Source organism: Leucoraja erinacea, chromosome 23 (genome assembly GCF_028641065.1).
Source record: "Leucoraja erinacea ecotype New England chromosome 23, Leri_hhj_1, whole genome shotgun sequence".
In the NCBI taxonomy this organism is placed as follows: Eukaryota; Metazoa; Chordata; class Chondrichthyes; order Rajiformes; family Rajidae; genus Leucoraja; species Leucoraja erinaceus.
The window spans coordinates 7,712,259-7,725,703 of NC_073399.1; the positions used below are offsets into that span (position 1 = coordinate 7,712,259).

At 46.4% G+C, this 13,445-nt stretch overlaps 1 protein-coding gene across 4 annotated transcripts in view; it reads left to right on the forward strand.

Moving 5' to 3' along the window:
* The window catches only part of LOC129708162 (protein kinase C alpha type), a 172,367-nt gene that overhangs the window by 109,157 nt on the left and 49,765 nt on the right, over positions 1-13,445 (forward strand). For all 4 annotated transcript variants that reach the window (XM_055653753.1, XM_055653754.1, XM_055653755.1 and 1 more), the window contains exon 6: positions 11,903-12,059. In XM_055653753.1, the coding sequence (XP_055509728.1) occupies positions 11,903-12,059 (157 nt within the window). The remainder of the gene's footprint in view (positions 1-11,902; positions 12,060-13,445) is intronic.

Consider the following 13,445-nt stretch of genomic DNA (forward strand, 5'->3'; position numbering starts at 1 on the left):
CTCTATCTAACTCTCTCTTAAATCCATCCAGTGATTTGGCCTCCACTGCCCTCTGTGGCAGGGAATTCCACAAATTCACAACTCTCTGGGTGAAAAAGTTTTTTCTCACCTCGGTCTTAAATAGCCTCCCCTTTATTTTAAGACTGTGGCCCCTGGTTCTGGACTCGCCCAACATTGGGAACATTTTTCCTGCATCTAGCTTGTCCAGTCCTTTTATACCCGGAAACTATTGTATTTATTGTTTCTTTGTTAAAAGCTAAGATTATGTTATTGTTTTTATTGCTTTATGCTTTGGTGAGTGAGCGAGACTTTGCTCGCCCGTGGTCGGTGTTGGGCCTGGGTCTGTTGAGTTGTTACTGGGCCTGTCCACGTCCCCTCCCCTCCCGGGTGTCTAGTCCCTGTCCAGGGTCGGCCGGAGGTGTGGGGCCGGGCTTGCAGCCGATGCGGGGAGGACGCTGAGTTGCTGCCGTGCTTTGTGTGTACGGCTGGTGCTTGGCTTTCGCCAGGGAATGGGGTTGGGCTGGAATTGGCGTTTCTGCTCCGCGCTGGCTGCGGGCCTGGGGCCGCTGGTGTCATCGGTGCGGAGCTGTGGGTTGGTCCGGCGGGATTTGAGCTGGGGTTGACTCTTCTTCTCCGCGCTGGCAGTGACCGAAACCCACGCGGTCACAGGGAAAACGTACAAGCTCCATGCATTTAAATATGGAGACATGAGGAAATGCAGGTACTGGATACTTGAAAAAATAGAAGGTGCTGGAGGAATTCAGGGCATCAGGCAACATCTGTAGAGGGAGATTGTTCTTCAGACGACGTTTCGACTGAACATCAGCTGTCCATTTCCCCCTGGGGTGCCGCTTGACCAGAGTGAGTGGGTAGGTGCAGGTGTGGGGAGATCGCAGTGACGTCCATGTGTGGCCTTCACCCTGAGTTGCCACGGTAATAGGTTACTATAAATACTGGTGGTAAGAGGGGAGAAGTGCAGCCACATGCAGCGAAGAAGAGAACTCTTGTTCTATCTCTCCACAGATGCAGCTCTACTTTTCTGCTTTAACTTGCTATTTGTTTTCTCCAAAGATAGACACAAAATGTTGAAGTAACTCAGCGGGACAGGCAGTATCTCTGGTGACGTATCGGGTCGAGGCCCTTCTTCAGTCTGATTGATCCATTAGTCAATCCCTGTTCTCCAGAGATGCTGCCTGACCTGCTGAGTTACTCCAGCACTTAATGTCTATCTTCAGTGTAAACCAGCACCTGCAGTCCCTTCCTACACATTTATTTTCTCAATTTCTCTTGACTCTGTGTCTGTCACCACAGATGCTGCTTGACCTACTGAGCACTTCCTGCCATTTCTATATTTGTTGCCACAATTTGTTGGTCTTTTGCTCCAAATAAAAGCTGCTTTGGCAGCAGAAGCCCCCGCCTGAAGCACCAACACCCCCCCCCCCCCCCCCCCCCCGCCCAACGGAACAGAAGATTCGCGCGAACAACAACCTCCTCAGCAGCGGGGGTCACCTCGGTAAGGCAGAGTTGTAGCTCAGTGGGGAATGTTTTTGCCTCTGGAGTCAGGAAGTTGTGGCTTCAACTTCTGCTATTGCAACATGAGCACATCGAGGCTAATTCTACAATGAAACATTGAGGGCTTTGATCTTTCCAACAAGGCATTGCAGGGTCATAGATTCATACAGCACGGAAACAGGTCCTCGGGACTAATTCATCCCTACCAACCAAGTGCCCCCATCTAAGCTAGTCCCATTTGCCCATGTTTTACCCATATTCTTCTAAACCTCCCAACCCAACATGAATAGGTGACGTTTCGGGTTGGGATTCCTCTTCAGGCTGATTGACCCATCAGTCAATCCATGTTCTCCAGAGATGCTACCTGACCTCCTGAGTTACTCCAGCTCTTTGGGTCTTTTTTTGTGGACCTGCATCTGCAGTTCCTTGTATCCTCATCCTCCCTCTAAGCCGTTGGACCTCTCCAATGGGCATTTACGGTGGGACTCACTCTGACCATGGAGGAGGCCCAGGACAGGTCAGATTCGGAATGGGAGGGGGAGTTGAAGTGCTGAGCCACCGGAGATCAGGTTGGTTATTGCAAACCGAGCGGAGGTGTTGGGCGAAGCGATCGCCAAGCCTGCGCTTGGTCAGAGTGCCGTTTTGTGGGAACTGGCAGTGTGCCAATTGGACAGGATTCCTGCAGATGTTCACCGGAGCGAATTGTGAGGAGGATTTTGATTAAATACACACCACACATCTTAGACAAGCAACACCAAATCCCAGGATACAGCTGCTTTGCTGTGAAGAGAACCTTTGATAACAATGTAAATCCCATCAGCTCACTGTGCCATTACCACTTGATGTCAAGGTCACTCGATGCTCCTTTACCAAGGACAGACGACAATTATTCGCAAAGCCGCTTAAGTCTCCCTTCAACTCGCATCCTCATTCTGAATTCTCCCTGAAGTCAGAGAAAAATCAACAGCAAATGGTGTCACCCACCGACACGTCCCAACTGGGCTATAAGCTGAACTTTCAAATGGAAATTGAACGGATATTTAATTTTACATGAGATGGCCGAAGGGAAGATTCATTTGTAACTCTTCTTCCTGAAGAACATTGTCTCATTGGATATTGAACCGTTCCAACATATCCTCGCCTCTGAGTAAATCACAAAGTGCTGGAGTATTTCAGCGGGTCAGGCAGCATCTGCGGGTGGGCATGGACAGGCAAAACACAAAGGACTGGAGTTCCCATTCTTTCCTGTCCATTCCTTCCACAGATGCTGTTTGACCCATTGAGTTCTTCCAACACTTTTTGTTTTGCTCATGGTTCTGGCATCTGCAGTTCCCTGTGTCTCCACTGCACCATTACCTCTGTACTGTTTCCCCAAAATCCATGCTGTCAGCGAGCATAATATGAACATTTAAATTTCTACAGTGAGTTGTTACCAAAGAATCTTCTAACTCCTGGTGCAGCCACTCACTCATCTCCCCACTGCCTTCAGGTAGCAGGTACAGGAGGCTGAAATCGGCAACATCCAGGTTCAGGAATAACTACTTCCCCACAGCCATCATGCTATTAAACTCAACACAAACAAAACTGGTCATTAATAGCCCATTGCACTTTATCTGTTCATTTATGTGTGTATATATATATTCATTGGTACACGGCCACACTGATCAGTTCTGTGCCAATTAATCGACAAACCTGCACATATTTGCGAGGTGGCCTCTGTAATGCAATACAATACAATACAGTTTATTTGTCATTTGAACCTCAAATGAAGTTCAAATGAAATTTGGTTTCTGCAGTCATACAACAAGAAAAGAACCAAGACACACACCAACACAATTCACACAAACATCCATCACAGTGAATCTCCTCCTCACTGTGATGGAAGGCAAAGTCTTGTCTCTCACCTGCTCTCCATTCTTCTCCCGATTGCCCCCAATGTGCAGGGAGTGGATGAGAAAATGGGATGGGTGGCTAGGATAACAGAATGAGTGTGAATGGGTCAGCATGGACTGAGTGGGCCAAATGGCCATTTTCCACACTTTCACAGATTCAATGTTCGTTTATACACAGGATGTATTGAATTCAGGAACAAGCGTGTTTGTGTTGCAAGGAACTTGTCGGCTCCTAGTTTGCGTTTATAGGTGTAAATCCCGTGAACCTGTGATCCAGGTTAACTCTTTTACTTTTCCAGCCCCTGCATTTAATCTTCTGCCCAGAAGTCCCTGCAATTTCCTCTCCAATTCTCCTTTATTCCCTACAAAGCACCAGTGGTTTGTTAATCGTTAGTATTTTTATAAACTAATGGGCAGAGGTTTAAAGTGAGAGCCAGGAATTTTAAAGGGGATTGGAGGGAAAAGTAGTTTTTATAGCGAGGCGGTTTCCATCCGGAATGTGCTTCCAGTGGAGGTGGGGGAATCGGATACAACCACTGCATTGAAGAGGCATTTCAGTCGGCAAGGCGTAGTCTTACTGCGGGCAAGCGGGATTAGTGTTGATGAAATAGTGGTACTGTATGAATGGAGTTCTTTCCCGTTTTACACTTTAAGTGCGGCATTTCCATGCTATTTGTATATTTCCTAATACATTTATTATTCAACATAAACAATCCACGCTTTTTGGCAATTTAATGTAAAGACCTTTCCGTGAGACCTTCTGAGATGAGAAAGTCAAATGCAAGCCACAGCCAGTGGCTCAGCGGTAGAGTTGCTGCCTCACAGCGCCAGAGACCCGGGTTCAGTCCCGACTACAGGTGCTGCCTGTGCAGTGTTTGCACGTTCTCTGTCCTTTTGTGTAAACTAGCCTCTGCGTTTCCTTGTTTTTACACTTGAGTTAAAAATGTTCTCTGAGGCGTTGATGGACAACATCCTACTGGAACGGCAGCACATTGAAGGCTCGCTTTTATTTCTGCACACGGAGGGAGTTTTCACACAGGATGGGTAAGGAGAGGTTGGGAGGGGCAGCATTCAAGGAATGTTGACAAATCAATAACAAGGGGTGAATGGTTCACGGTCTTTGCAAGAGAATGGAATGAAGAAATCAGAAGATTTTCTAATTTCTCCCCATTTCCCCTGACTCCGCTATCTTTAAGAGCCCTATCTAGCTCTCTCTTGAAAGTATCCAGAGAATCAGCCTCCACCGCCCTCTGAGGCAGAGAATTCCACACTCACAACCCTCTGGGTGAAAAAGTGTTTCCTCGTCTCCTTTCTAAATGGGTTACCCCTTATTCTTAAACTGTGACCCCTGGTTCTGGCCTCCCCCAACACCGGGAACATCAGGTACATTTTTTGATTGAGGAACAACACAAAGTGATGCCGTAAATGAGTTGGTCAGGCAGCATCCCTGGAGAGCGTGGACAGGTGATGTTTCGGGTCGGGTACCTTCTTCAGATTAATTGCATATTTCTTCTTTATTTTTGATTGATTGATTTATAGATGCAGCATTGAAATTAGCCCTTCGGCCCATTGTGTCCACGCCGGCCATCAATCGCCCATTCACACTAGTTCTACCTTTTCCTACTTTTTCATCCACTCACTACACCTTCGGAGAAATTTACAGAGATCCATTTAAGTAAAGGGCCTGTCCCACTTGGCTTTTTTTTTGGCGATTGCCAACATCTTTGACTGACGTATCAGGTCACCGAAAAAGTAGCGGAGGTGACGCGGTGTGATGACATATCGACACGCGGCGTTTCCTCAAGTGTCGCAACATTTTTTTGTCACCGCTGGATTTTGAAATGTTCAAAATCTTTCAGCGGACCTGATACGTCACTGACTGACGCGGCAGTCACTGAAAAAATCACCAAGTGGGAAGGCCCTTAACAAATGCACATTTAGGATATTTAGGATGTGGTAGGAAACCAGAGCACGCAGGAAATCCACAAGGTCACAAGGGGAACTTGCATGCTCCACACAGGTCAGGATAGAACCTGGGTCTCTGGCGCTGTGAGGCAGCACCTCTACCCGCTGCATCACCGTGTGCCCCCACCCCACCCCCAACCCCCTTCACCGTAAGGGGAGCTGATGAGCCAGAGGTGAGATAATCAGTTCAAAGGAACTTGGAAACGTTCCCATAAAAAAACAAATATCAGTAAGATGGGAGGGCCTGAGTTATAATGAGAGGCTGGATGGTCTGGGACTTTAGTCAGAGGAGCACAGGAATGACTTTTATAAAGTTGAACAGCCAGTGTCTTTTCCCCAGGGTTGGGAAGTCTAAAACTAGAGGGCTTAAGTTTAAAGTGAGGAGGCAAAGATTTCAAGTGGATCAGAGGGGCTGGTAAATATTTAGTTATCTGACCTAATATCAAAGTTTGATCAAACGATCCACTGGAGAAAGAGGTCGAAGCTGATACAATAACAGCATTTAGATAACACTTGGACAGGCTCATGTTCAAGAAAGATGTCGAGGGTGGACACAAAATGACGAGGAAACACTTTTTCTCACAGAGAGTGGTGAGTCTGTGGAATTCTCTGCCTCAGAGTGCGGTGGAGGCAGGTTCTCTGGATGCTTTCAAGAGAGAGCTAGATAGGGCTCTTAAAAATAGCGGAATCAGGGGATATGGGGAGAAGGCAGGAACGGGGTACTGATTGGGGATGATCAGCCATGATCATATTGAATGGCGGTGCTGGCTCGAAGGGCCGAATGGCCTACTCCTGCACCTATTGTCTATTGTCTATAAAATGCTGGAGTAACTCAGCGGGTGAGGCAGCATCTCTACGGGTGGGAAGGAATTGGCGATGCTTTGGGTCGAGACCCTTCTTCAGACTGATGTCAGGGGAGGGGGCGGGACTTTCGTATTACACTTCCTTATCTCTGTATCTCCCGCTCCCCTGACTCAGTCCGAAGAAGGGCCTCGACCCGAAACATCGCCATTTCCTTCTCTCCATAGATGCTGCCTCACCCGCTGAGTTATTCCAGCATCTTGTGTCTATCTTCGATTTTACCCTTACCATGTAGAGGGATTAAGAATCACTCTATATTCTTAAACCAGATGTAGAAGGATATGGGATTTGGATTAGCTTTGGACAGGCAACTTGATTGGCACAGGTGACTTGGGCCGAAGGGCTGGTGTCTTCGCTGCATTGGCTCTGACTCTAAATGAGGAATTGGCTTCAAATAACCTCCATCTAAGTTGTTTAAGAAAGAACTGCAGATGTTGGAAAAATCGAAGGTAGACAAAGTAGCTGGAGAAACTCAGTGGGTGAGGCAGCATCTATGGCGAGAAGGAATAGGCGACGTTTCGGGTCGAGACTCTTCTTCAGACTGATGTTGTGGGGGGGGGTGGAGGGGGCAGAAAAAAGAAAGGAAGATGCGGAGACAGTAGGCTGTGGGAGAGCTGGGAAGGGGAGGAGGAGGAGGGAGAAAGCAAGGACTACCTGAAATTGGAGAAGTCATAGCAAAAGGATTTGAGTATAGGAGCAGGGAGGTTCTGCTGCAGTTGTACAGGGTCTTGGTGAGACCACACCTGGAGTATTGCGTACAGTTTTGGTCTCCAAATCTGAGGAAGGACATTATTGCCATAGAGGGAGTGCAGAGAAGGTTCACCAGACTTATTCCTGGGATGTCAGGACTGTCTTATGAAGAAAGACTGGATAGGCTTTGTTTATACTCTCTAGAATTTAGGAGATTGAGAGGGGATCTTATAGAAACTTACAAAATTCTTAAGGGGTTGGACAGGCTAGATGCAGGAAGATTGCTCCCGATGTTGGGGAAGTCCAGGACAAGGGGTCACAGCTTAAGGATAAGGGGGAAATCCTTTAAAATCGAGATGAGAAGAACTTTTTTCACACAGAGAGTGGTGAATCTCTGGAACTCTCTGCCACAGAGGGTAGTCGAGGCCAGTTCATTGGCTATATTTAAGAGGGAGTTAAATGTGGCCCTTGTGGCTAGGGGGATCAGAGGGTATGGAGATAAGGCAGGTACGGGATACTGGGATATCAGCCATGATCATATTGAATGGCGATGCAGGCTCGAAGGGCCGAATGGCCTACTCCTGCACCTAATTTCTATGTTTCTATATCACTGGGGTGTAAACTACCCAAGCAAAATGTGAGGTGCTGCTCCTTCAATTTGCGGTGGGACTCACTCTGGCCATGGAGGAGGCTCAGGACAGAAAGGGCAAAAAAAAAAAAATCACCTAAGTTGTGGTTTCCTCTGTTAGTCCACACCTGTGGTAATATTTCTGTGTGCATTTGTAAGCCCATTTGCGTGTGGAACGGATGGGGTTTGTGTGCTGACAGCAAATCTCTCTCTCCCCATCCTTTATGTCATTTTCTTTCAATTCTCGGCTGGGAAGGGGTCACAAACTGCAGGGGCTGCTTTCTATTGAGAAAAGTTGTAGAGTGGAGAGACACAGGGAACTACAGATGCTAGAATCTTGTGTAGAATGCAAAGTACAGGAGTAACTCAGCAGGTCAGGCAGAGAGTGTTTAATTATACCTACTGACAAGGCAACAATGAAATTCTTACTTGCTGGAGCATAACAGGCTTATCAGCACGATACACAGAGCTCATATATAAGAAGCAAAAGGTCAATAAATTAATAATGACGATACTAGTGCAAATAAAAAAGTCCGTAGTACAAATAGAGACAGTCCATAGACGTTCATTGTATGTAATGTTCAAGAGCCTAAAGGGCTTGTCCCACTTAGGCTATTTTTAGGCGACTGTCATAGTCGTAGCAGGTCGCCAAAAAACCAGGACTGGACCCCCCTTTGACATCAAATTTGAAATAGAATCTTTTTTTTAACTTTAACAACAACAAAAAACCGAAGTCATAACATAGACAACCTACCTGGTGACAACTACGACAGCACCTACATCAGGAGAAGTCAAGCTACGCTCATTGGCGTCAAACCCACTGTCGCCGACTGTCTCCGAAAATCTTTCGACATGTTGAAAATCCAGCGGCGACCAGAAAGACACTACGACTCTTTGGGCGACTGAGGAGACGACTCACGACCGTACAGGCGGCAGCCTAGTCGCCTAAATAATTGCCTAATAAACAGGCCCATAATGATTGTCAGGAAGAAGTTGTTCTTGAACCTAATGGCCACACATTTCAGACTCCTGTACCACCTTCCCGATGGTGGGAGTGGCCAGGGTGGTCTGAGTCTTTACTAATCACTGTACAGCCTGAACTGAACGAACAAAATGGAGCATTCACTCAGCCAACTTCTGTGCAAAGAGAGGTGGAATTAACTCAGTAATTTCTTTTTGACTGAAATGATCAACTGATAGATATGTTGTTCTTGTTTTGTTTCGATCTCAGATGGTGCCAGTCTGACTGCAGGGTTGCGACTTTTGTGTTTTCTACGATGTTTGCCTTTGTGTCAGTGTGAGGACTGAATTGTTGCACTGCTGCAAGACATGAAGCTGTGATGTACACGAGGAGCTGCAATGGCACGACCCAGCTTTCAAATGTCAACCAGACTTTATTTGCTCCCTGGTAGCTGTGCAGCTGAGACGAGAGCAGCCCCTCAGCTCCCCCACATGGACATAATCCGTACTGCGATTGAGCAGCCTACAGGTGCCTCAGAGAGCACGACCCTGGTTACCAGCGCTACTAATCTCCTGACTCAGCCTGGGTTGTATCACCACGGGCCTGCTTAGTGTCGATTCAGTCTGATGTGTCCTGCCCCTTGCTATTTCTTTGTTTCATCCAAGCTAAACTATTTCCCCCTCTCACTACCCTGTGTCAGGGCATTTTGTAATCACATCTCTGTCATTGTTTTGGATGAATGTTAAGTGAGAGTGGCAAGATGTAATAGGAACCTGAAGGGCAACGTTTTCACTCTGAGGCAGCTAGATACATGGAACAAGCTCCCAGAGGAGGTAGTTGAGGCAGGTACTATAGCAGCTTTTGAAAGACACTTGGACAGGTAGGTACATGGATTGGGAATGTTTGGAAAGATATGGGCCAAATGCAGGCAAATGGGAATAGCATCCTGGTCGACATGGATTAGTTGGGCTGAAGGGCCAGTTTGCCTGCTGCCTGCCTCTATGACTAATTCCAATTTATCTCTATGGCATTTATTTGCTTATCGTTTAACAAACAGTGTGTGCATTCAGATAAAGAGCCTTCAGTTTCCTTTACAACTCCGATTGGAGGTGCTTGTTGCTTCCTGGCATTGTGAGGTGATCATTTCCCTTTTTGCTGCCCTATCACTTGGCTTTTCTGTAATTCAATTTATAATCTTATTCATCCTTTGCCAATTTACTATTGGCTCGAGTAGTTGTCCAAAGATTATCAGCTTTGTGGTTTCATTTTTAATTTGGCTCCAAATTATTCGTTTTTATTTTATTTCAAACAAATCTTATTCAGAATTAAAAAAATACAAAACGAAAATACAAAATCTCATTGAAACATATAAGATTGTTAAGGGCTTGGACACGCTAGAGGCAGGAGACATGTTCCCGATGTTGGGGGAGTCCAGAACCAGGGGCCACAGTTTAATAATAAGGAGTAAGCCATTTAGAATGGAGATGAGGAAGCACTTTTTCTCACAGAGAGTGGTGAGTCTGTGGAATTTTCTACCTGAGGGCGGTGGAGGCAGGTTCTCTGGATGCTTTCAAGAGAGAGCTAGATAGGGCTCTTAAAGATAGCGGGGTCAGGGGATATGGGGAGAAGGCAGGAACGGGGTACTGATTGGGGATGATCAGCCATGATCACGTTGAATGTCGGTGCTGGCTCGAAGGGCCGAATGGCCTACTCCTGCACCTATTGTCTATTGAAATCTGTGCAAAAACCCTTCATCCATTTTCAGTGTCAAACACAATAGTGTTCACACCTACCTTTACACAAAATACCCATGCCACTCATGGGGTGATATCTCTTCACTTGTTTAAATGGGGTCTACACCGGAATCTGCCCCTCAATGTCCAGCAACGAAGGACTCTAGACTGTGGTCCTTCCTCACAAAGTCCTGGTGTTGGCTGCACCAAGTGTGTCCCACAGCACATCTGCAACATTCCTTGACAGCCATCTCCTCTGTTCCCTACGAAACATGGGTCAAACCACAACTGAAGTCGTGTCCGTTTCTGCACACCACACTCAGGGAAGGTTACACAGAAAAGCTGGAGAAACTCAGCGGGTGCAGCAGCATCTATGGAGCGAAGGAAATAGGCAACGTTTCGGGCCGAAACCCTTCTTCAGACTGAAGAAGGGTTTCGGCCCGAAACGTTGCCAATTTCCTTCGCTCCATAGATGCTGCTGCACCCGCTGAGTTTCTCCAGCTTTTCTGTGTAACCTTCGATTCTCCAGCATCTGCAGTTCCCTCTTAAACACTCAGGGAAGGTTTCGGTTTATTAATGTCATCTGCACCGAGGTACAGTGAAAAGCTGGTTTTGCATGCGATCCAAACAGGTTAGATATATTATACATAAATATAATCAAGCCAAACTGCAGTGCAATAGGTAGAGCAAAGGAGAAGATACAGAGTGCAGAATATAATCTCAGCATTGTAACGCATCAGTTCCAGAGACAAAATCCAATGTCCGCAATGGGGTAGAGGTGAATCAGACAGTACCCCAGCTTATGGAAGGACAGTTCAGAAGCCTGATAACAGAGGGGAAGAAGCTGTTCCTGAGTCTGGTGGTGCGCGCTTTCAAACTTCTGTACCTTCTGCTGGATGGGTGCGGAGAGAAGAAGGAATGACCAGGATGGGACAAGTCTTTGTATTATTTCCTTAGTTATTGTACAACTAAGATACTGGCATGAAGAGTAATAAGTTGTGGACATAGATTGGATTTGAAAGAATTGTTCTCTGAGGAACTGAGAAGACGAGAGCAGATCTTATGATAATAAGATCATAATAAGATCATAAGATCTTACGATAGTTCACAAAGTGTCTGGACAGTTGGGCACTGTCCACTGCAGGAAGGGCCATGGCCATCAGACACAGAATGAAAAAAGATACAAAGTGCTGGAGTAACTCAGTGGGGCAGGCAGCATCTCTGGAGACCATGGAAGTGTTCTCACTCATCCATGTCCTCCAGAGATGCTGCCTGACTCACTGAGTAATGGGCCTGTCCCACTTACGCGATTACGCGACATCGCGGGTTGACGCCTGTCTGGTCGTGAGTAGTCGCCCAAAGAGTCGCACCTTTTTCTGGTCGCCGCTGGATTTTCAACATGTTGAAAATTTTCGGCGACCTGCTGTGACTATGACGGGTGCCGGCAGTCGCCGAAAAAAATCAGGTAAGTGGGACAGGCCCTTTACTCCAGCACTTTGTGAATTTTTTTTGCAAGCGAGCATCTGCAGTTCCTTGTTTCTACAGACACAAAAATGAATCCAGTTGGCGAAAAATCCAAGTGTTTTCGAGGATTGTGTTGAATCGGCTTTCCCCACTCGCTCAACTTTTTAAACCCGACTTTTGTTTTCCTGTTTTACAGTGAGAGATGCGAAAAATCTAATCCCCATGGATCCCAATGGGCTGTCCGATCCCTACGTTAAACTCAAGCTCATCCCTGATCCCAAAAGTGAGAGCAAGCAGAAGACGAAAACCATCCGATCGACGCTCAACCCCACGTGGAACGAGTCATTCACTTTGTGAGTGCCCTGTTGGTCCAACTTTGTAAACTGTTCGGGAAGGGATTTACTTTTCGCAAAGAGTGCACTTGCTAAAGGTAGAAATATGCCCAGTCAAACGTGCAGAATGTGACTGCGCATTTAGCTTAAGAAAGAACTGCAGATGCTGGAAAACTCGAAGGTAGACAAAAATGCTGGAGAAACTCAGCAGGTGAGGCAGCATCTATGGAGCGAAGGAATAGGTGACGTTTCGGGTCAAGGGCCTCGACACGAAACGTCACCCATTCCTTCGCTCCATAGATGCTGCCTCACCCGCTGAGTTTCTCCAGCATTTTTGTCTACCTGCAGATTTAGCTTAGTTTATTGTCGCGTGTGTGGAGGTACAGTGCGACGCTTTTTGTTGCGTGCTATCTAGTCAGCGGAGAGACAATCCATGATTACAATCATGCCGCCCACAGTGTACAGATATAGGATAAAGGGAATAACGTTTATTGCAAGATAAAGTCCAATAGTCCGAGGATCTCCAATGAGGTAGATAGTAGCCCACTACAACATTTGCTGTCTATAGCAGTGTGGGGAACCATCCACAGAAAAACTGTAGCATTGTAAGACACTTCCTCAAGGCCATTTGGGGGTGGACGTTATAGTGGAAGTGCCGTGCTTGAAGATAGTATTTTGGACATTTAGTAAAGTGAATGTATTTCTACGCTGATTCGTTTTGAAGTCTTGGTACATTGGGCAGCACCGTGTTGCAGCGGGGTAGAGCTGCTGCCTCACAGTCCCGAGTTCGATCCTGACCTCGTGTGCTCTCTGTGTGGAGTTTGCTCGTTTCTCCCTGTAATTGCTTGGGTGTCCAGGTGCTCCAGCTTCCTCCCAACTCCCGAAGATGTGCGAACTCCACACAGACAGCATCTGAGGTCAGGATCGAACCCAGGTCTCTGGTGCTGTGAGGCAGCAGCTCTATGAATAGTTGGTTTTTAGTTATTCTCGCAAGCCACAGCTGGACTGATTTATTTCTGTTGTGCTTTGGGGCCTTAAATAGGCATGTACTTGTTGTAAACAATTCATCAATGTTGGATATTGCTCACTTACCGCAAATGCCTTTTAATGTGGTCTGTCAGTCGACCATAGGAAGCTCATGTATCATATCTTTGCAGTGGCTTTGTTTAGATTTAAGACTGATTTCAAATTGAAGTAAATGTCTTCCAATTTTTACAAAATATTCCTATGCATGATTACTCATCCCTAGAAGCCATTAACTAATGCTTATTACTTAACTTCATTGTTGTAAAACATTAAACCGAACACAGCCTATTCTCTTGTTGCTTTTAAACAGCAGGCTTGTACACACGTCACAAAGTTGTTTTCCCCACTGTTCTTGCTAATTCCAGTCTGAATTTAGATTAT